At 42.8% G+C, this 23,613-nt stretch overlaps 1 protein-coding gene across 2 annotated transcripts in view; it reads left to right on the forward strand.

Moving 5' to 3' along the window:
- Nucleotides 1-4,510: 4,510 nt before the first annotated feature.
- The window catches only part of LOC137627846 (vacuolar protein sorting-associated protein 26C-like), a 44,684-nt gene continuing 25,581 nt past the window's right edge, over nucleotides 4,511-23,613 (forward strand). For both annotated transcript variants that reach the window (XM_068359259.1, XM_068359260.1), the window contains exons 1-2: nucleotides 4,511-4,639; nucleotides 15,100-15,243. In XM_068359259.1, the coding sequence (XP_068215360.1) occupies nucleotides 4,583-4,639; nucleotides 15,100-15,243 (201 nt within the window). In that variant the 5' untranslated portion in view covers nucleotides 4,511-4,582. The remainder of the gene's footprint in view (nucleotides 4,640-15,099; nucleotides 15,244-23,613) is intronic.

Genomic DNA, 23,613 nt, shown 5'->3' on the forward strand with positions numbered 1-23,613 from the left:
ATTTTGTTGGGTTCCAGCACATGTAGGAGTGTCTGGGAATGAGAAGGCAGATTTACTGGCGAAGAATGCTGCATCCGAGTTGCTACCGAGAAGGTATCCTATTCCCTATAATGATTTTCTACCTAACATCAGGGAATTATTTTGTGATAGTTGACAACAGCACTGGGATGGTCTAAATGGCAATAAGATGAGAGAGGTAACAAATGTCATATCTCCTTGGAGATATAACATGATGGCCCGAAAGTGGGAGACGTCTCTTTATCGTCTCCGCATTGGTCACACACGGTTGACACACGAGTTTCTTCTGAAGGGCCAACACCAACTGTATTGCGACGACTGTTTGGTACCTTTAACAGTGAGGCATTTGTTGATCGAATACCCCAATTATAATAACTTAAGAAATAGATACCTGTTTGAGGCTCGAGGTGAGGATGTCAGGTTCATCCTGGCCAAGATCCTTGGACATGATGTTTTGTACAATGCTAGTGGCATTTTTAAATTTATATCAGAAGCAGGTCTTCTTAATGCTATTTAACTTTTATAACATATTTACTTCTCTGGTTTTAATTGAATATTCTTTTAATCTTTATTTATAATAAACGATATCAGTGTCAATGACCTTCAATGTCAGGATGCCAGAAAACTTCAAATCAATCAATCAATCAACACACAGTTGAGGTATTGGCGGGGAAGCAGCCAGGCAGCGGCCAATGCCATGCCAAGTAACCACTGGCAGCCTCATCCTCCTCCACCTCTGCTCAAGACTGTTAGGCCCTTCAACTGAAGCAGGAGGATAAATCCAAGCTTAAATGGTAAGGATATTTGGTGAGTACTCAATTTTTAGTTTGGTAAAGTGTATGGTAGTGTTGATTAATAGGATTAATAATAAAACAGACAATGCAATCTTAGAAGTGCAGGGTGGGTTTAGAAGAGGTAGGGGATGTATGGATCAGATTTTTATAGTTAGGCCAAATGCGAGAAATGTTTAGCAAAAGGTAAGGAGGTATATGTTGCTTTTATGGATATAGAGAAAGCTCATGATAGAGGTGATAGGGGAGCGATGTGGAATGTAATGATGTTATATGGAATTGGTGGATTGTTGTTGCAAGTAATGAAGAGTATACATAGGCAGTAAAGTATGTGCTAGGATAGGGAATGAAGTGAGTGAGTGATTTCCAGTGATTGTGGGGCTGAGACAGGGTTGTGTGCGGTTGCCATTGTTGTTCAATTTGTTTGTTGATGAAGCTATAAGAGAGGTGAATGTTTGCATGATTGGTCGAGGATTGAAACTGATAGAGGAGAGTGATCATGAGTTGGAGGTGAATCAGTGTTGTTTGTGGATGATACTGTATTGGTTGCAGATTTAGAGGAGAAGCTATGTCGATTAGTGACAGAGATTGGACGTGTGTGTGAGAGAAGGAAGGTGTGAGTTAATGTGGGTAAGAGTAAGGTTACGAGATGCATGAGAAGGGAGGGTGGTGCTAGATTGAATGAAAATGTGTTAAATGGAGAGTTACCTGAGGAAGGACATCAGTTTAAGTACTGGGGTTCTGCTGCTGCTGCAAATGGTGATATATGCCGAGAGTGAATAAAGGATGTAAATTTTAAGGGGCAGTGAAGGGAGTGGTAAAGAATAGAGAGTTAGGGATGAATGTAAAGAGAGCTCTGTATGAGAAAGTAATTGGACCAACTGTGATGTATAGATCGGATTTGTAAGGAATTAAAGCAACAGAGAAACAGAAATGTAATGTGTTCGAGATGAAGCGTCTGAGGAGTTTGGCTGGTGTATCTCGATTGGATAGTCTTAGGAACGAATTAATGACGATGAGAATAGGTTGAAGACATTAAGGCTTTCAAGAGGAAACTGAAGACTTTCTTATTTCATGAGTCTTTTGACTGTGACGATTTAACAGTAAATGAACAATATGTGACTTGAAAAGATAAATACTGTGAACGAACAAGGTAAAACGACAGTGGTGGTTCTTTAGAGAGTAGGGTTCCCCTGCTGTATGGGACCGGAAAAGCAGCCATCAAAGTAAAGTAAGTAAAGTAGGTGTGAGTAATGAATTAACAGCTAGAGTGGATATGAAATTGTTGAGGTGGTTTGGCACTGCAGAGAGAATGGAAAATTGTCATCTGCTGAAGAAGGTGATGAATGCAAGAGTTGATGGGAGAAATGCAAGAGGAAGGCCAAGGTTTGGGTGGATGGATGGAGTAAATAGAGCCTTAGGTGACAGGAGGATAGATGTGAGAGAAGCAAAAGAGTGTACTAGGAATAGTAATGAATGGCAAGCGATTGTGAAGCAGTTTCGATATATTCTGCTGCTACCTCAGGTCACCTTGTTGACCCCTGAGGTAGCGGCAGTAGGGGAGTCAGTATATGAAGCTTAATTTGTGGTGGAAAACGAGGAAGGGTGGGCTGTGGCTCCCTAGCAGTACCAACCAAATTCGGCTAAGTCCCTCGTCAGACAAAGATGAACGATGAGATGAAAAATCACCTTTAGTTCATTTCTTTTTATGTCAGCCTCCTCGCAAAATTGAGGGAAGTGCCATATTAGATGTATAATATTTTTCGTAAACAAATGTAAATTCTCTCTCTCTCTCTCTCTCTCTCTCTCTCTCTCTCTCTCTCTCTCTCTCTCTCTCTCTCTCTCTCTCTCTCTCTCTCTCTCTCTCTCTCTCTCTGTGTAACTGCCAATATGTAACTTTGTTTGACGTCTTTGGGCGTAAATTTATTAAACAAATAATCTCTCTCTCTCTCTCTCTCTCTCTCTCTCTCTCTCTCTCTCTCTCTCTCTCTCTCTCTCTCTCTCTCTCTCTCTCTCTCTCTCTAGTTCACCACACTTACAACTGGGCTCCACAAGGCACTATAGAAGAATTGGATGACCCAGGCCTACATGGCTGAGGACTATGAAGCATGCTGCCGATAATAGAAGCGTTCATTTAAAAGCTCAAGATAGAGACGACTGGCTAAATCTAACTGAGGCCCTTTGCGTCAATAGGCGTAAGAGGAGATGGTGATGATAAAAAAAATTAATAATTTTTTATACTGGGAGATAGGTAATTTATTCATATATACAAAACACACACACACACACACACACACACACACACACACACACACACACACACACACATATATATATATATATATATATATATATATATATATATATATATATATATATATATATATATATATATATATATATATATCACCATCCTATTATTCGTCTTGCATACGTAATAAAATATATGCTAGAAGGTAGGCAAAATTTACGTTTTAGCTAACCTCTAAGTATTTTTCAATGTTATAATTACATTATCACAATTTACTTTGGTATACAACATTTGTTCAATCAAACTTTTAAAATTAATGACGTATTGAATGTTTGTATCGCAAGTAATAAGTGTGTAAGTGATCACAAAAATAATTTTCATTTTCCAAAATAGACGAGCCAAGGGTCCGAAACTAAAATTTGGGATAGGCAATTTTGTGTGAATATTTTCCTCTGGTAGAAATGATTTGATTTTGAATGGTTTTGCACTTGAAGATGGTTAACTTATTCTGCAATTCGAAAGAAAATGTTAAATCACCTTACAGTTATTTGTCTTTGCATTAGAGTTCTCTTGCTTGAGGGAACACTCGAGCACACTATTCTATCTTATTTCTCTTCCTCTTGTTTTGTTCAAGTTTTCATAGTTGATATAGGAGATATTTATTTTAACGTTGTTACTGTTCTTAGAATATTTTATTTTCCTTTTTTCCTTTCCTCACTGGGCTATTTTCCCTGTTGGAGCCCTTGGTCTTATAGCATCTTGCTTTTCCAATTAAGGTTATAGCTTAGCTTATAATAATAGTAATCATTAATGAAGATTAATTTATGACTTAAATCATATATATTTTTATTTGATTATATTCATAACTTTGGATGGATGAATGGGTGTATCAATGTCATTCACGTTATTTAAGTAGGCGAATGTGTTTTAATTGTATGCATATCTCCAATGCATCAGTTAAATAAATCATGAACAATTAGCCCAAAACGTGGGAAAAATAGGACGTTCATTTTTTTTTCTTTTGTGGGGGGGGGGGTGGCAAATCTACCAGAAATATGGAAGCATAAGAGAAGACAATTCAAAGCTAAGCTATGTTAAACATGCTACAGCTAAATAAATGCTAAAACAAGAACCAGTTTTTTATATTTGTGAAAAGGTAATTAAAATATAGAACATTTTTGTAATAATTATTGCCCACCACTTGACTCATGGACTAACAGCAACCATACAAGGACCTTACTCGTTGAATTAAAAGCCAATGCAGTCTTAATTTTCACATATCTATCCATAGAGTAGGATTTGAATAGGAAAGACTATGAGAAACCCATGGTATCAAAAAAAGAAAAAAAAATAGGAAATCCAAAGGTAAAATAAAAGCAAAACTGTAAACACAATAATATAATGATCCGGTGAGCCGTGTCAGAGTCAACTACTCCCAAACTACTACTAATATACTCTCCGCCCCCTCGGGTGATAAGTGTCAAATTCAATTCTGATCTCAGTTTATTTCAATTAAGACAATATGTCTCTTAGTGTTGAAATTCGGCTCAAGCGACCCAGTCGAATTTATTACGAAGGTGTAAGTTACATTTAATAACCCCTCATTCAACTGATTATTTTTGGGTGGTTAAGACCATTTAGAAAATTAAATGTGTTTAACTTAGCCTAAGCATAACTTGAGTAACTGTAACCACACTGAAATTAAAATATTTGATCTACTTATCGTCATGCAATAGTTTAGTTGGCTCCCCTTAAATTTGGTAATTACCGATGATATCTCGGATAATCTGGTAAAGTTTTACTGTATTACAGATTCTCATTTCAAACAGAAAATATATGTTTTCCTGTAGTATATAACGAGATTTGTCCGAATTTGACCTTCATTTCAACCGCAAACCAACAGAACAACCAATTCGACTAACTTTAAGTAGCCGAACTGGTTGCTGTTATTACGGATGTTATGAAGGTGAAAACCGGTTAAATTACGTTATTTTCTATAGGAAATCATATATTTTCTGTTAAAATGTTTAAATATAATGTCTTACTATATATATTTTGTTAAAAGATTTAAATATAATGCCTTGTTCAAATTCCGTGTCACTTCACTCACGTATATACTGTGAACGATAACATTAGCAACATTACCAATGATACACAGCGTTACCAACGTTACGGTGGCATTGCTAACGTTAGCAATGCTACAGTAATATTAGCATGTATATTTTAAAGAATTTTTCCATATACCCTTTACACAATATATAAAAAAATACAAAAAGGGTACAGAACCTAACAAACCCACCTAACCTAACCTAGTAGTTCCCAGGTCACAAACCCAATGTAATGTCTTTTTGTTTTATATATCATGTTAATCCGTGTCACTTCACTCATGTTACGATAACGTTAGCACTGTTACGATAACATTAGCCACACTATATATAATGGTTCTTGTTCCACCATTAGCTCGCTTCGCTCGCATGAAAATAAAACATCAAGCTCATATGTACTGGCAAGCGGTAATGTTGAGCTGCGCACGCTAACATTAGTGATGTTACGCTAACATTACCAAAGTTAAATATAATGGATCTTGTTACGTACACAGGAAAATAAAACATCAAGATCATATGCACTGACAATCGGTAATGTTGAGCTTCGCACTTTAACAAAATAGTAAAACTAACACATTAAAATTAAAGAAGTTAATGACTTACTTCTATGACCGTGACGACGAAACTTGTGGGTCATGGGGGTGTTGTGACTTAGTCTGTGGCATCTTAACTTTTTTGCATTAGTTTAGTACTGCACTTGGAACACTGTAAAAGTTGCTATATTATATACATTACAAGATTTAAGAAAATTATTAACATTGGAATTCACCAAAATACTTGTATGGATTACTAAAGTCGTTACAATTTTCTAAAAATTCCATCGTAAAATACGCAAAAAGACGACACTTGAACTAACAAAGACCTGACTTGGACAAGGGTTTCCACCGAAAAGGGTTTGTTGGAAGGTGGGGGTTGGGAAATACTAACCCCCCCCCCCCCCCCCCCCCGGTGCAAACTTTACATATGTATGTGTTCGTGATTGGTTAACGGAGAAGCAACGGAGTCTAGAGAGTAAACATGAATGAACCAGAATTGGAAACTTGTCCAGACTAAGTATTTATGTGAAATCTGGGCATGACAAGGTAATAACAAAATGATAAATTACATTTAATGGTAATATAAAATTGGGTGATTTTATAAGGTATCGGATAATAAAACGTGTAATACTGGGGTTAATCGTAAATATGTATACGGGGGTATTACATAAAAGGGATGGTAATAGTTGTACTGGTTCAAGACATATACTTGAATGAACGTGTGAAGTTGAATAGTTAAATTTGACGGCTAAAGAAGAAGAAAGCCTATTGGTGGAGGTGAAGTGTCTGCGCAGAGAGGCGCGGTTTTTGCGCTGAAGGTCGAAAACTGCCGTGTACAAACGAACGAACGAGAGTGACTATAACCGACAAGTAGGACAAAAAATAAATGAAATGAATAACATTGCTAATGTTAGCATGTTACGCTAATATTGCCGCAGCTCTACATCACACGTTGGCAGTTTTGGTTACCGTATTTTTTCATGAGACAGTCTTTGCAACGGTGCCTCCAAAGTTTATCCAGTTATACTGTTTTGTCTTTTCTTCCGTTTATTATACATCCAAGAAGGTAATGTATAGAGAAGAAAAGGCTTGTTTTACCATTATATATCGTTTCCTCAGTATGTTTTCCCCAGCCAAAACCCTGAGTTACCACTGGGGGTCCCCCATTATTGTAGGATATAGATTTATATGTATTTCTGAAACTATTCATTTGCGACGCAAACGAGTGTTATTTTCGAAGAAAGCAGAATTTTTTCTATAGAAAAAAGTAGTTTTTTTCCTAGGTTACATTGCCCTGTAATACAGTAAAATAATACTGATAATCTTGCCTATGAATGATTTTTTTTTTTTTTCTTCCAAATCTTTACTGTTGGTAGTGTGGTGATACTTTAATGTTTTGCCAATACAGAATTCATGCTTAGTTTGTTGAACAGCAGACTCACCAACAAATTAATAATAATAAAGATAATTGAGCGAGTCGCAGCACTTGTTAGCTACCTGATAAGGACTTTTCAACGCGGGTAAAGTTAGGTGATGAATTTTACATAGGCCATATCTGTTTGTTTGGAGCCTTTGTATATTAGCAGCCAGTTCCTCCCTCGTGCATTAAAAATGGACGTCAACTAATGTAACTTCCACACCCCCTAACCTGACCTGGAAGCCGTGTCTTTACCTATTTACCTAACGGGTGGCTAACACCCCCCTGCGACCTTCCTTAAACTGCCGTATTCTCAGTCATCCATCATCATACATACAGGTGGCTGCTATCATACATTTTGTTTCAGTAAAATGGGCTTGAACTTACTGTTTTTTCAGCCCAAGCCAACCTGCATTTGCTGATATACAAACACCCTACGTTCAAGGTTATAACTTGTCATTAACATTTTGGTGTTTTTATCAATATGAATATAGATGGTTAGTGTGGGATACCAAATACGGTTACTGGAACGTTGCCTTTATTTGGCTTAAAGTTGTGGCAAGGTGTTGGGCAAGCCGGTACAGTGTTGAGAGTCTCAGTGTTGCCAGCGCACAAACACCAGCAGTCACAGTTACCAATTCACACCAGCTTTAGTAAATTATAAGTAACATATTTAGGTAATATGGTATTTTAATCCCCCCCTAATACATGGACCATAGATCTTTTTCACTCGCTTTCCTCACTGGTTTTTGTGATTTCCTAGTCGTCTGTGTATAGAAATTAAAGAGATCCTGGTTTAAAAAATGAGGAATAAAAGGAAAACAAGTAAATTCCTCCAATACAATTTGTCAAAAATGATTGAACACAGGATCCGAAGTGCAAGACTGTAATCAGTATCAATAACAAAATACATCTTAGTATATAGGGCATAAGGCCTAGCCTAGCCTAACCTAGGGCACTGAGTCTTACTGGAATCCCCTTTTAATCAAATCAAGAATGCTGTGAGTCATAAAATGAAAATTCATGGATGCCATTTAGCTTTGAATAACCTAACCTGTCCTAACCTAGGGCATCAGGGTCTACATATTGTGGTTGGTTTGCTTCATCCCCCAATCTCCATCACCTAACCTAACTTTCAGAGCTGGAAGTCAAAAGTAAAATATAGAATTGACTCAACTTAAACTGGCCTGTCATGTCCTAATTGACAAGGGGAGTGCTCTATCTACCCTTCAGCAATGTGCAGTTTGATATGTTCCTTTCTATAAAACTGGTATGTAACCATCTCAAAAATATAAGATAGGACATTAATAAGTTTAAATTGGTAGTATTTATTCTTCTGTCCTCCATAGTGCACTCACTATTTCATGACCTCTCAATAATAAGTGTATGGCAGCACTCAATCCTTTCTGCCTTTGAAATAGGAAGACATTCTACCCGAATTTTGAACTCCTTGAGAACCTGGCAGAAGCAGCAAAGTCTGTCATGTGCCCAAAGACACTTTTTTCATATCCGTAGCGATAACACCAATTTTATAATCCTGCTCAAGTACAATGTCCATTTATAAAACTGCCCGCATTGTTGATTGTAATTTAAATTTTATAGTGATGCACATTTACATTTTTAGGTATACTGTATACAAAACTGTACTGTGACGAGCCGAGAGAGGGTTGTGAACTCAAAGGCAGGATGCAATCAACTGAGTTGTTTATTAAGGAACACACTCCTTTATATACAAAACGTCAAGGCAACAGGACATAACATGTTCGAGAGACAGACAATGTCACAGAGCAAAACCGGAGACATGATCATTCAGGTTCTTTTTAGTGCGAGGGAAGAGTGCAGATACAAGCATAATATATACAAAATGATTATGTACAATTGTGTGACACACGGTTGGTACAGTACTGTACTGTATATTGACCATGCATTTGAGTGTTTTTAGATTTAGATTATATTTGATATATTTAATATTTTATTATATCTTTATATGAATACTGATTATTTTTATTTGATTTTATATAGATTTTATTATAGTCTCTGTATAACATATTTGTTTTATTAAATGATTAATTATATTTTTACATGATATATGTATAGATATTGATTATTATTTTGATCATGTTTTGAATAGTTTATCTGTGACTGCATTACAGACAGAAATCTGTTGTCTCCTCATTTGAAGTTATAATAGTACCAGTACAGAACACAGTTTTATGATAATCAGGCCTATTAAGGTACTCTTTTTATTTTAAAATCTTCAAGACTGGCTGATGCCACCTCCGTATTCCTTCATTTCAATTGACCTCTGCTAATAAGACTAATTTAGTGCCTTCTTTAGTCACTCATTAGCTTCTGTTGATATCGAGCTTAGCCCTCTGCTGCTTGTCTGGCAGCTCCACAACGCCTTCAACCGACATATTAGCCAATGAAGATTGTCTTTTCTTTTCTATAGGTAAACAAGAATTGGTAAAGAAATACAAATTTTCATTGTTTTTATAGAGAGAAAAAATTAAATTTTTAGTTTATTCCAGAATAGGATGATAAACTGTTTTACCTCATAAGCTATGGAATATTGCTGCATAGCTGTCTTTGGTTGTTCCTAAACCCCTTCATGTTCCCTCTGACCCTATGGAGAGACTCCTCTGCTTTTAGTTTTAAGGGGTTTTTGAGGCCCTCCAGGCTATCTTTCTTGCCACTATAGAAAGTTCTTAAGCATCCTGCATTCAGCTGGTATAAGTCTAGAGGGATATCAGCTACTTTAAAGTTTTCTGATTCCTGAGATATGCAAAGAACTCCAAAGTACCAGTCATTAAACAATGAGGTCTATGTTGGCATGTATACTTTCATAATATACTTGCCATGTATGAACCCTCATACATCAGGACTTCTTCAGCTCCTTTTTATGGTGGCTCCTCAGATATATATATGCCAGTCTCTTAAAATCTAAACTTTTATTTGTTCCCACATATAGTAGATACAAACCCTCATTCATTAATAGGACTGTGATTTCAGTGAAGCTGGAACTCTGCTGTTAGAATTTATAAGTGTCGTTAGTTACAGGAAGGTTACGTGGAAGCTCCGTACCTCCCTACCGGCTCCTTGAGGAGCCACTTAATTTTTGAAAGTTTGTTGTGTGTAAGAAGGAAAATTGAGGAAGAAGAAACGTTTTGCAGTTTTCCCGATAACTATAACACAATTTTTTGTAACCTGCCGATATACTGTACATACTTGTTCCTGTTTAACAGCATTCCCGTTGCTGTTATTCCTCTGCAAGTGTGGAGTGGTGACAACAATGTCATTGTAGTTGAAGAAGTGAGACATTGTTGCACACTGTCAATATAAGTAGAACTTCTAATTACTCTTTCAAGTCTGCTGCACCTTTGTCCCTTCACACTGCCAGTTAGAAAGAAGGTGTGCCGCCATTTTATCCTTTATGGTAGTAGGTTGGCCAGGGCACCAGCCACCCATTGAGATACTGCCGCTAAAGAGTTATTGGGTCCATTAACTGGCCAGCCAGTATTACACTGGATCCCTCTCTCTGGTTACAGCTCATTTTCTTTTTGCCTACACGTATACCGAATAGTCTGGCCTATTCTTTCCACATTCTTCTTTGTCCTCACACACTTGACAACACTGGGAATACCAAAACATTTTCTTTGCACAAGGGGTTAACAACTGCAATGTCATTGTTCAGTGGCTACTTTCCTCTTGGTAAGGGTAGAAGAGACTCGTTAGCAGCTCTCCTAGAAGGACAGTCCAAAATCAAATCATTGTTCTCTAGTCCTGGGTAGTGCCATAGCCTCTGTACCATAGCATTCCAGTGTCTTGGATTAGAGTTCTTTTGCTTGAGAGTACACTTGAGCAAGCCGTTCTATCTTGTTCCTCTTTCTCTTGTTTGTTTTGAAGTTTTTATAGTTCATTTATAAGATATCTAATTTAATGTTGTTACTGTTCATAAAATATTTTATTTTGATTTATTCATTTTCTTGTGGCTTATCTATTTCCTTATTTCCTGTCCTCACTGGGCTATTTTTTTTCCTGTTGGAGCCCTTGGGCTTATAGCATCTTGATTTTCCAACTAGGGTTGTAGCTTAGCTTTTAATGATAATAATAATAATAAAATACATTATGAAAGTATGACTGGCTTGTACGCCAGCTGTGCTTATATTTTATCCTATGTATAGTACTCAGGTTTATATATATAGTTAGGAAAAGTACAAATTTTTCATTCTAGTCTTGCTAGCCCATCGTTCTTTGGGCATCAAAATCCTAGGCACAGGTAGAATTATTCTTACTGCAGCTCCTTGGAAAGACTTCTCTATGGGGCTTTTCATACTATGCTACTCACAATAAGAAGAGAAACATCATATTCTGTACAGTATAGGTAACAGAGGCTAGATTTAAAAATTGTTTACTTTCAGTTCCATGGCGCCATTACAGTGGATTTTATCCAGCCCTTCTGGGTTACTTCTATCTGTCCATCCTACTAAATGTGGTTTTCATTGATTTAAAGCAAATTTTCATGATAAGTTTTATGATTTCAATGGTTACCGAATACTCGTAAGTGTATACTGTACCCTCCCATGTGTGTATATACAGTACCCATAATCTAGTGGGTGCAAAAGCAAAGTCTCATTAGGCTGGTTAATTTCCTCCTTTTAATAATAAAAGAAGCAATGTGACAATGGCAATACTGTTCAAGTTTATGAAAAAATGCTCAGTACTGACATCTGGAAGTGAGTAGGTGCAAAACTTAAGAGGACTGCAGTAGGTAAATCCATGAAAACTATTGCTTTTGCATTTCCTTGTCATTAAGCTCACATTTGAGGTATATATAGGTATTGTACTGTAGCATGTGGATATTGGGTATGTATTGAAATAGTAAATCTTATTACAAAAATTTGCTTATTTCTATAAGTAAGCAAAGCTGTGTAAAAAAATCATTGTTTCTTTTAAAGAAAAAAATATCTTTCAGATATCCCAAAATAGGATTATATATTGTTCTACCTCGTAAGGTAAGAAATATTACTACAAACCTTTTTGGCATTAAAGTAATTACCTCCGCCAACGAAGTTGGGAGGAGGTTATGTTTTTGCCCGTTTCTCCATGTCTGTTTGTTTGTGAACAACTTCCTAGCCACAATTTTCCTCATAGAGTAGTGAAGCTTTCAGTGATTAATTTTTAGGTTGAGACTTGGAAGTGATTCAATTTTGAAAGCCCTAGGTCAAAGGTCAAGGTCGAGCCAAAGGTTGACCAAATTACCCCTAACCTAATGCCAAGTTTGCACATGGTTGTCACACAGACTTCAAATATGCCTACGGTCTAAATTGATTCGCCGAAAGGTAAGTTGGTTTCAAGAAATAAGCTGCCATGGCGAAGGTCTGCACTCTCAGAATGCTTTTCTAGTTGACGTATGTTTTCTGGAGTGTATCCATCACTCAGTGAGAAGTAAGAACAGTAATTTTGATTTGTCGTACTTCCTTTGAACACAAGCACTAATTTTCTGCATGTTTATAAGAAATGTAGCCTACTTAGGAGAGTCCCTATGTCAAAGCAAAGTACATACTGTGCTTATCTGAAGGCTTTTTTAGTGTATTTCTATGTTTGCTTATGTGTTTAGATCATACAGGGAGCATTCTCTAAAGTAAGTCATTGCTGTGTCGCTCTTCTCTAAAACCATGTTAGCTGTCTATCAGTAGATTATTTTTCTCTCTATTTTACTATTGACTATACGATAATCTATTAAAAAAGGTCAGGGTAAAAATATTTCACATTAGTGGAAAAAGGGTTTTACTGGTTTATTCTTACACTTAGTGTCAACCTTTGACCTTTATTAGGAGTATGACTTCAGTGAAGCTGAAATGTCTGTCAAGCTTTCAACAAAGTAAACGTAGTTGCCTGCCTGGTGGATCAACCCTTGCTTCGACTTCAGCCATGGTGGTGTACTGAGGTACATCCCTGTGTCCTGCTTTGGCTGATTAATGCTTTGTCATTTTCTGTGCTATTTGTTGATGATGTTGACTCCCTGGGCAGTCATGCAGCTTTGTCCTAGCAAGCCCAGCTGAGGATGCAGTCTGTATACGAGTTAGGCCGACATTGATTTCCATCAACTTTGTAGCTTTAGTAGGGGGAATGACTGCATGCAGTCTTCCCCCTGTAATGAATGTAGGAAGTGACCTCCTGTGCAATGGGCATAGTAGGGGAAGAAAGGGAAGAAGAAATCTAAGAGGCATTCCTTGACATCGAATTTGACAACACACAAGCTGATGCCAAAGAGGCTCTTTAGCTCCTTCCCAGCTTTGGGTATGAAACCTTCTGTCTCCTTCATCTTTCCCCTTGTGGCTGGGTCCTCCAGAAGAATTTGGAATTGGAAGAGACTACAGCTCCCACTGTGGGAGTCCTTTGAGCAAGACTGGAATACAGGTACTGTATTGCCTTTCACTAGCAAAGGTAATAGCCCCTGTCTCTCAAAATCCTGCCATTGATATGTCTGGTGATGAAGATTCTCACAAGGACTTCGATGTTGGTGAGTTGTGGTTTTCTTTAGGTATTGTTAGTGCTCCATCAACAGAATTTTCTTAAGGTGCTGGCTACTGCTAGGACCCAGAATTCATAGTTTGTTCCCTCCTCTTTGGAGAGAGAGAAACGTTATGAGGCGCCTCTTGACGTATCCTTGCCTTCTACAGGAGAAGAACCTTCTTTGGCTGCAAAGAGATCACCACATTACAGAATACTGTATCTTAAAATTTTTGTGAAGGAACAGTAACACACTTGTTCACTTTTCCTGTCTCCTCACCTGTTTCTGTGCCTTCTTCTTCACCAGCCTCGGAGGAGTCACCTGTTGTCCCCTGGAAGAAGTCACCAAAGTGTAGGACGACTGATCAGTTTGAATCTCTTGAGACTCCCTGGTTACCTCCGCCAACTTCGTTGCAAAGGTTGTGTTTTGATAGGTGTGTATTTATTTGTTTGTATGTCTGTCTGTGTGATTGTGATTCGCATGACTCAAAAAATATCTGACTGAATCTCATGAAATTTGGTAGTATGATTGGCCATGATCCAAGGATAATTTGATTAGATTTTGTTACCAATTTTGATTTGATTTGCATGAAATTAGTGCCAAAATGTGCATACTGTAATTCGATTCCTGGCGGCGACGAAGGTATGCACTCTACCGAGTGCCTGTTCTAGGTCCTCTTTATGGTTTTGTTAGAGGAACAGCACTATACCAAACCCCGACCTTCAGGAAGGTGTTGAGGTACGAGGTGCAAAGGATTAAGCCCCTGCTACCATTGCCAGGTCTTGTGAGAGACCAGACATGAGCACTGTTGGTCAGGTCGTTAGGAGGATGAAAGGAGTCATGACTTTTTCTCTTCTACAGGACCAAAGTGCATTGACATTTCCTGGGTCAGTTAACCAGCCAGTTTGGCATAGAGACCTTCACCTTACTAAAGATGCGTCTCATATTAAAGGTCATTGGTTTGTAACACTGTGCGTGTAAGAACAAATCACAAATTTTATAAATACACAATGATTTGTATTAATCCTAACTATACAAACTTGAGGCATTTAAGTTACACTGCTCGCCTCAACCATCCCACAAGTCCTAAGTCAAAGGTCAAAGTGATGGTTGCTCCACCTGTCAGGTGGCCTCTACCTGCCGCTCGGCATGCAACTATATTTACCTCGTCGAAAGTTTAACAGCCGTTCTAGATTCGCTGAAGTCATATTCCTATTGAAGGTCTCAGTTTTGTTTAGTAAGAAAAAATAAAAATAAAGGACTTCTTAAAACTTGTGAATTTTGTACTGTATACAGAATGTGAAGTAATATCTCTAATATTGAAATAATTATTAGTTTAACCAGCTCTTGCACACCCCATTTTTTCACATTTATCCTAGTGTAAAAGATTATATCGAAAATATTAGGGTTTGTATTGTAACATGAATGGGAAGATTTTTTTCAAGCTCTCTAATTTCTTTCTAGGATATTGTAAGTGGTATCTTGCTACTGGATAGCAAATCAGAAGCCAAACATGATGGCATTAGTCTGGCAATGGAAGGAGTTGCCAGTCTGCAGCTGTCTGCTAGAAGTGTTGGGCTGATTGAATCAATAGTAAACTCATCAAAGGTACAGTATTATTCTAAAAGTTTATGCTATTCAAGTTAAAAGAGAATATTTACACCTTTTTTTTTCTTATTATTATGAAAATTTTAACCATACAGTAATGTACATGTACTTAAAGATGTAGACAAAGAAGAAGAAGACAGTAATGTACTTCAGTTTTTCAGATATAAGTAAAAGAATTTCTGTGATGTTTTTCATAGATATTAAGTGTCTGTTCCTATGCATATACAAATCTTTCATCCTTTGAAATAAGGAATATCTTCAACAGAATTGGAACAGCCATTGAAATCATTAACAATGTACAGTAGTCAATGTCAGGTGGTGAAACCTGTCAAAGACACTTCCCATACTGTTGCATCCTATCCAAGGCTGTTTAATTTTTCTCATAAATTATAATTGTTCCGTAACCAAAATACAATCCACGCTATTTACAGAGGGGTTTACTTTCGGCGTATCTGAAATGACGAGCCATTAGAATTTTAACGAGGGTTAATTACCCCCGCGCTAGTTAGCAAGGGAGTAGGGGAGTGGTAGCTAGCTACCCCTTCCCCCCCCTCACACACCGGTGAACTGCTTCACTTCACTTTTGGCTCGGACGATGAACAGACGTCTCTGTCCCGTCCTTGCATGGCAGCCATTAATGTTTTGTCTTTACTCAATTACTTACTTTTCTTATACTTAATATATATGTAAACATTCTTATGTTTATGTATATATTTGAGTATAGAAATACAGTAAGTTTCCTTTTCAGTGTTTGTGCTGTGTGTGTGTGTGTGTAGGAAGTCCACTCAATTGTACGACAACATCTCCGTGTGGTCCAAGGCCCCCACAGTGACATTTCATGGGTCGCGATCTCTCCCTTGGTCATTCGGTCTCCCTTCGGCGGGCACCGTGGGGAATCGTCATCGCTGGACTTTATTTATTAATCTGTTTCTCCGCTGTTCCTCCTTCCCTACGGGGAACTTGGTCTATCAGCGTAGGGAACATGGGAGTTTAGTTTGACTACGGTCTCTCTCTCTCTCCTTGAGGTCGTTCACCCTTTTATTATGTATTACGGTAGCTTCCTTCCCGTTGCGGGTCGAGTTGCTACTCCGTTTATTTTGTCTCAATTATTTTTAATCAAATCTAATTGTATTTGTTAACTTTTCAGCTCTGTGTAGAACGCTTCCCTTCGGGGTTCATTCGTTCTTACGATTAGTGAACATTCTTAGATGAATTACATAATTATAATTGTTATAATTCTGTTTTGTTACAGTTCTCTGCCTTCCCCCCCTTCCCATGAGTGTCAGTGGGGGAGGAGGGCGCATTCCTGGTGCGTAATTCTTATGTTCTTTTCCCTCAGGGGTTCCTCTTCGGAGTTCCCCCGGGGGAATAAATGTTAACTAATTATTTTGTTTTCACAGTTAACTACCTAGTTTTTCGTTTGCCTAATGTGCCAACGAAGCAGAGCTGTCCTGTTGGGGCCTGGGGAGTCTGCTGTTGCCGCCTCCTCTACGACTTTGTCATAGGCGTGTTCCCTTCTCCTAGAAGTTCTCCCGTGACAACTGTCAGCTCCTTAGTTCATTTAGAATGCTCAGGAGGTTCGCCTCCATGGGTGGGTAACTTCCCTTCCGAGGGAGGTTCCCTTCCCAGGTATGAGTTTTTTCCCCTTCAGGGGGGGCAACTTCTCATACCTTAATAATTCCTGGTTGGTTTTTTCCTGGTCCTTGGGCGGTTGCTCTTGGTGCTGAGCGACCGCTTTTGTAACCATGCTCTAGGGGCTGAGCGGTTGCAACGCCTGACCATGGAATTCGTGTGATTATGCTCTTGATGCTGAGCGATCGCACTTGCAGCTACGGTCAAGGGGCTGGGCAGCTGCAGGAGCTCCTCTTCGGAGGGTTTCTCTTTATGGTCAGCTTGCTGATCCAACGGCCCTAAGGGGCACCTTCATCAGTTCTTCTGGTCTCTTCTACGAAGTGTTCTCCTCTCTCGTTCGCGAGAAGGACACTCATAGAGACTCCTCTTCGGAGGACTCCCCTGCTGTTGTTGCCGTTGTTGCTGAAGGCTCAGTTCCCCCCTCCGAACATCCTTCGAGGGGGCTGCCGAGTCCAACAGTCTCTTCTTCGAGTGTCTCTCCCCCTCGGGGGAGTTCACTAACAGAGACTCCTCTTCGGAGGACTGATGATGGTGCTCCTGTTCGTGGTCGTCTTCATCTTCAGCCACAGAGGATCCTCCTCGACGAGAACGGACCGTTACAGCTGTTTCGCTAGACCTTCGGCAGATCGTTCGCAATCTCCGACACCTGCCAGACCTTCTTGTCTTCCATCTCCGTTCCTGGACGCAGATGCGCAGTGGGCGCCACTCCACCCCGTTTTCCGACGGGCACCGGTCCCTTCGGGGCTAAGGGCTTATCTCACAATGTGAGTAAGTTCCTTAGTGCCAGGTTTTTTACCTGTGTAACCTCATTCTCCTGCGTGAGTAGTTCACAAATACTCTCCTGCTGTGGACCAGTCTTTTGCTGAATCAACACTCTAGCGATCTCCTGTAGCCGAGTCTCGCCGTAGATCTCCTGATCGCCAACGCTTCTGGGACCTTCTGTGCGGCTTCGCGCCTTGTGCACCAACGGTCTCCTGAACGCCCACAATAGCCTGCTCGTCGGCGCACATCTGATCGCCCTTTTCTGATGTGCGCAATGCGCGCCGACGTTCGCCTTCGCGCCCACGATCTTCGGATCTGGGCGCAAGCAGGGAGATTACTTCTTCACTGTACTCCACGTTCACCTGCTCGCCAACGCGCATCTGCGTCCCCTTTCCTGATGTGCGCAATACGCGCCAACGTTCGTCCACGCACCCACGATCTTCGGATCTGGGCGCAAGCAAGGAGTTTATTCCTTCGCCTCCTCGCCGACGATCTCTCTGGTTCTACACCCTCGCTGATATCGTCTGGCTGCGCATATCTTCTGGCCACGCAACTACGTGCCTACGATCTCCTGGTTCCTGCCTCGTCGCGCGCAGTACAAGAAGTTCCTACGCTAGCGCGTAGGCGCTCACAGGTTCTTCTGGACTCGCAGCGCCCTTCTGGAGTTGCACGCCCACGCGCAGTTCCAGTTCCAGCACGCTTCCACTTCTCACCGCGCCGCCCAGGAGACACCTAAGCTAGCGCACGGGCGCTCACAGGCACCCCTGGGCTCTCCTTGCGCGCCAGCGATCTCCTAAGCGCTTGCGCGATTCTTCGCCTGCGCGCAAGCGTTTTCAACGCGCCAGCGCTTCAATCATCGTAGGTTTCCTACGCGCCCACGTGTTAACTCTCCTGTACGCGATCGGTCGCTACGCGCCATTGCTTGCCAACGCGCCTTCGCCCGCCTAAGAGCCATCGCTCGCCAAGACGCGCCATCGCTCGCCAAGACGCGCCATCGCTCGCCAAGACGCGCCATCACTCGTCAACGCGCCATCGCTCGCCAAGACGCGCCATCGCTCGTCAACGCGCCATCGCTCGTCAACGCGCCATCGCTCGTCAACGCGCCATCGCTCGTCAACGCGCCATCGCTCGTCAACGCGCCATCGCTCGTCAACGCGCCATCGCTCGTCAACGCGCCATCGCTCGTCAACGCGCCATCGCCCGCTGACGCGCCATCGGTCTCCCGGCCGCCTGCGCTCGCCCTTACGACCGCGCGCCCACGCGCCCCCACGCATGCGCGCCCGCGCACGTGCGCACTCATGTTCACCTGCGCGCGAACCAACGGTTTTCCATCGCGCGAACCAACGGTTTTCCATCGCGCGAACCAACGGTTTTCCATCGCGCGAGTGCCAGCGCGGTTCCCGCCAGCGAGCCATCGCTCACCAAAACACGCCATCGCTCGCCAACGCGCCATCACTCGCCTACGCGCCATCGGTCTCCCGACCGCCAGCGGTCGCCCTTACAACCGCGCTCACCCTCACCTGCGCGCCCGCGATTTACCATCGCGCGAGTGCCAGGGCGATTTCGACCGCAATTCCTGTCGGGTTTTCGCAACACGGGCAACCTGGCGAGTTCTGGAGCGCGTACTTCCAGACCACGATCTTCACCATAAACGCAGAGCATGGCACGTGCAAGAGCAGGAAGAATCTTCAGAGAGGTCTGGGCAACATTCTTCTCCTTCGTTTCAGGCAGGCCTCATCATCTCTACTCCTCAGGATCGTTCGATTCCCTTCCCCCCAGCGGGAGTTGCTGACACTGCGTCTGTCAGCTGTCAGCAGAGGAGGTACTTCGAGATCATGGGGGAACCTGGTTTAGCCCTTCCTCTCCACCATTCCGTGGAAGGGGCTTACCAGGAGTTTTTCTCGAGAAATTCTCCGCCCGGCAGGTGACATTCTCGACTTCGGAGATCTTAAGCCAGGAGAAAGCCACACAGTGTGCCATGCGGGACACTTCGTGGCTGGTCGTCTGGCTTGGATCTCTGGGCATCCTGTTGCAATCGGAGAATTCGTCCAAGGAGAGCTCCAGGAAAGTCATGGAAACTTTCCTCCTCTCGGCCACGAGCACCATCGTTTCCCGGCTCACCAAGTTTCGAACTTGTGGGCAAACTCGATGTTGAAGCATTGAGATGCAGTGACCGAGTGGTTCCTCTCGGAAGTCCCAACCATGGATGTCGGCAAGCTCAGACACTCTTCCATCCTTGGAAAGACCTTGTTTTGAGCCCAAGGACGGGGAACGGACAGCCGAGTGGTGGAGAAAGTCGAATCACGATTCGCTTCTCCAAGGCGCTTACATCCAGACCCTACAAGCCTCCAACGCCTCAACAACAACAGTCTCGTCAGCCTAGGACATCGGAACCGGACCCGGCAGCTAAGACAAGGTGTCTAAACAGCAGCACCCTCCTGTCAGAGACAAGGAGGGTGGGAAGTCCTCCTGGGGAGGCAATAATCCTAGAGGGAGCGGCCGAGGCCGCAAACGCTAGGATTGGCAACCCCCCCTGCATGGTCCCCAGTGGGGGGATGCCTAAGGTTGCGCGCTCAGGTGGCAGCAACTCGGGGCCGATTCCTGCACGATCTCCGTGATCAACCAAGGATATCGCGTCCCGTTCTTTACATCTCTACCTCCACTGACAGCGAATCCAGTGTCGCTGAGCTCCTATGCCATGGGTTCGGCAAAGGGGCTAGCCCTTCGGGCAGAAGTCGAGACCATGCTCTAGAAGGATGCTCTCCAAAAGGTCATCGACGGCTGCCCCCCCCAGCTTCTTCAGTCGACTCTTTCTTGTAAGAAAGCGTCTGAAGGCTGGAGACCTGTCTCGACCTCTCAGCCCTGAACAAGTTGGTCGAACAAACTTCGTTCAGCGTGGAACAGCAGAGTCGATCAGGCTTGTAGTGAGACCACAAGACTTCATGTGCACACTGGATCTGAAAGACGGGTACTTCCAGATCCCAATCCATCCGTCTTCCAGGAAGTACTTGAAATTCAGCCTAGACAACAAGATATACCAGTTCAAGGTGCTGTATTTCGATCTCTCCACAGAACCGCAGGTGTCCACCAGAATGTTCACCCTGTTATCTTCATGGCCACACAGGAGCGGCATCCGTCTCCTTCGCTTTCTGGATGACTGGCTAACCCAGACAGTCTCGGAATCGACCCTTCTTCGACACCGAGACAAGCTTCTGGGACTTTGCCAAGATCTAGGGATCATGGTAATTCTCGAGAAGTCTTCTCTGCTTCCATCTCAACAACTGGGATATCTAGGCATGATATTAGACTCCAATCTCCAAGCCTTCCCATCAGATGACAGGATAGCAAGGCTGAGGAGAGTCGCAGAACCTTTCCTCAGATGAGGAGAGCTTCTAGCCCAATCTTGGTTACGCCTCCTAGGTCACCTTTCCTCCTTGGCCAGGCTAGTTCCAACGGCCGCCTCAGGATGAGATCCCTGCATTGGCGGCCCAAGTCCCGGTGGAATCAAGACATCGATTCCCCAAACATTCTGGTCCCTTTGGGACCTGCGGAACGAATGGACCTGCAGTGGTAGTTGACCTACGGAAACCTTTGCAAGGGAATGGATCTTCTCGTCCTTCCCCCGCATTTGATGCTGTTCTCGGACTCGTCAAAACAAGGGAGGGCCCCCACGTTCTGAATCAGGCCTATGGTCAGAACCAGAAGGGTACCTCCACATCAATCTGCTTGGAATGAAGGCCGTATTCTGGCCCTTCAACACTTCCAACAGACCCTGGCGAGTCACTCCGTGAACGACAACTCCACGGTAGTGGCTTTTTTCAACAAGCAGGGAGGTACCTTTTCATAACAGCTTTCTCATCTTGCAGTAGAGATACTGAGATGAACCGAAGTCCACTCAATACCCTATCGGCTCGCTTCATTCCGGGCAAAGGAATGTGGTCTCCAACAGTCTTAGCAGGGCCTCACAGATAGAGAGTACCGAGTGGTCTTCGCCCCCCCCCCCCCCCCCCCCCCCTGGTAGCCAACAAGTCCTGACCTTGTGGACCTATTTGCGACAGCCTTGAATTTCAAGCTGCCGCTGTACTACTCCCAGTCCCATACCCCAAGGCACTCTGGCAAGATGCCTTCCTACAACGGTGGGACAACATCGACGTCTACGTCTTCCCACAGTTCTGTCTGTTGAGAAGGGGGCTCAACAAGACCAGACTATCGGTCAACCTGTCGATGAATCTGATAGCTCCGCTGCGGCATCATGCAGAGTGGTTCCCGGAACTTCTGCATCTCCTGACGGAACTCCTGAGAGAGCTTCCCCCACGACACGAGCTACTCAAACAACCACACTGTAACATCTACCACAAGCCGTAGAATCGCTTCGGCTTCACGCCTGGAGACCATCCAGCATCTCCTCACAGAGAGAGGCGTTCCGCAACAAGTTGCGGAGCGGATGTCTCGACACCTGCGAAAGTCATCCGCAGGGGTCTACCAGGCGAAGTGAAGAGTCTTCTGTGGTTGGTGTTGTGGGAGAGGTACCTCTCCCCTTGATGCCACTATTCCAGTAATAGCAGAGTTATTGTATATCGGCGGGAGGAAATGCGCCTTTCGCTCTCGGCGGTGGAAGCCTATCGCTCAACCTTAAGCCTGGCCTTCAGGCTGAAAGGAATAGACATTTCCTCCTCGCTGGATCTTTCTTCGCTCATACGAAACTACGAACTTACCTGCCCTCAGTCGGAAGTGAGACCTCCTCCATGGAACATGGTTCGGGCTCTTAGGGCTCTTAAGAGATCTCCCTGCGAACCATTATGCCAGCCTTCTGATCGTCACCTGTCTTGGAAGACGGTGCTCCTGCTCGCTCTGGTCTCGGCCAAGCGTGTCAGTGAACTTCATGGTCTCTCGTACGACATCGCCCATTCAAGAGGATAGGTGGAGGTAACGTTCAGGTTCGTCCCTGAGTTGGTTACTAGACTCAAAATCTTGGAGTCCCGGAACTTCGGTTCGACTCCTTCAGGATTTCGAGTCTCCGTTCTGTAACAGATGACCCAGACCTTCTCCTACTATGCCCAATAAGGAGTCGGAGGGGTTATCTTAAAGAACAGCTGCAGTTCGTCCTCACGTGCAAGCCCTGTTTGGGAGCACAGGGAGGATGGAGAGGAGAGTCATCAAGAATGCCTTTTCAGCCTGGATTCAAAGGGTCATCCATCACACCCTGAATTCAGACCCTTGAAGGAACTACTCGTGACGCAGGTGCTACAAGCCGGAGTCTGGAAGCGTCCTGCAGGACGAGACCCACAGGAGCCTCGATACGTTTTCTATCGGCCCTGTGGTGGCTACACAATAGCTGGTCTAACCTCAGGCTCCTTAATGGACAGGTAGCAGAAGGTTAAGGGCATTGTTACCCCGGTTTTAGACTGCATGAATGAAAGAAGTATGTCTGACCCTTACTTCTTTCTTCATCCTCCCCTCTCTTGGGGAAAGCAGCATCCGGGGTTCTCTGCATAGCTGACCTCAAACCTCTGCAGGTAAACCATGCTTCCTTGTGTTCCTAGTATTAAGTTAATACTGTCGCGTCCCCCATACCCTGACGAAGTGATATTGGGAACGTCCTAGCCTAGAATTCCAGCTAAAGGACTTCAGGTCGACTTCCTAGGACAAGTCACACTTCTTCCCTCCACACACAAGCTTATGAAGGCCGCACGTTTCTTGCGTAGCAAGAAACTTGCGAGGTGCAGGGACTCTTTTTCTCGAGTGCTGCTCACTCGGATTCTGAGTCCCCGGATAAACCAAAGCCAGTAAGGCTGGGGACTTTCCATCCTACCTAAGGGTAAGTCACCATATGTAAATAGCGTGGTTTGTATTTCGGTTACGGAACAAATGACAAATTCGGAGATAATTTGTATTTTTCCTAACCATTCAAACCTTAGCTATTTACACATATTTGCCCGCCAGCCCTGTCCCCCAAGGCAAGTCCTACTTCTAAGT

Source organism: Palaemon carinicauda, chromosome 35 (genome assembly GCF_036898095.1).
Source record: "Palaemon carinicauda isolate YSFRI2023 chromosome 35, ASM3689809v2, whole genome shotgun sequence".
Classification (NCBI taxonomy): Eukaryota; Metazoa; Arthropoda; class Malacostraca; order Decapoda; family Palaemonidae; genus Palaemon; species Palaemon carinicauda.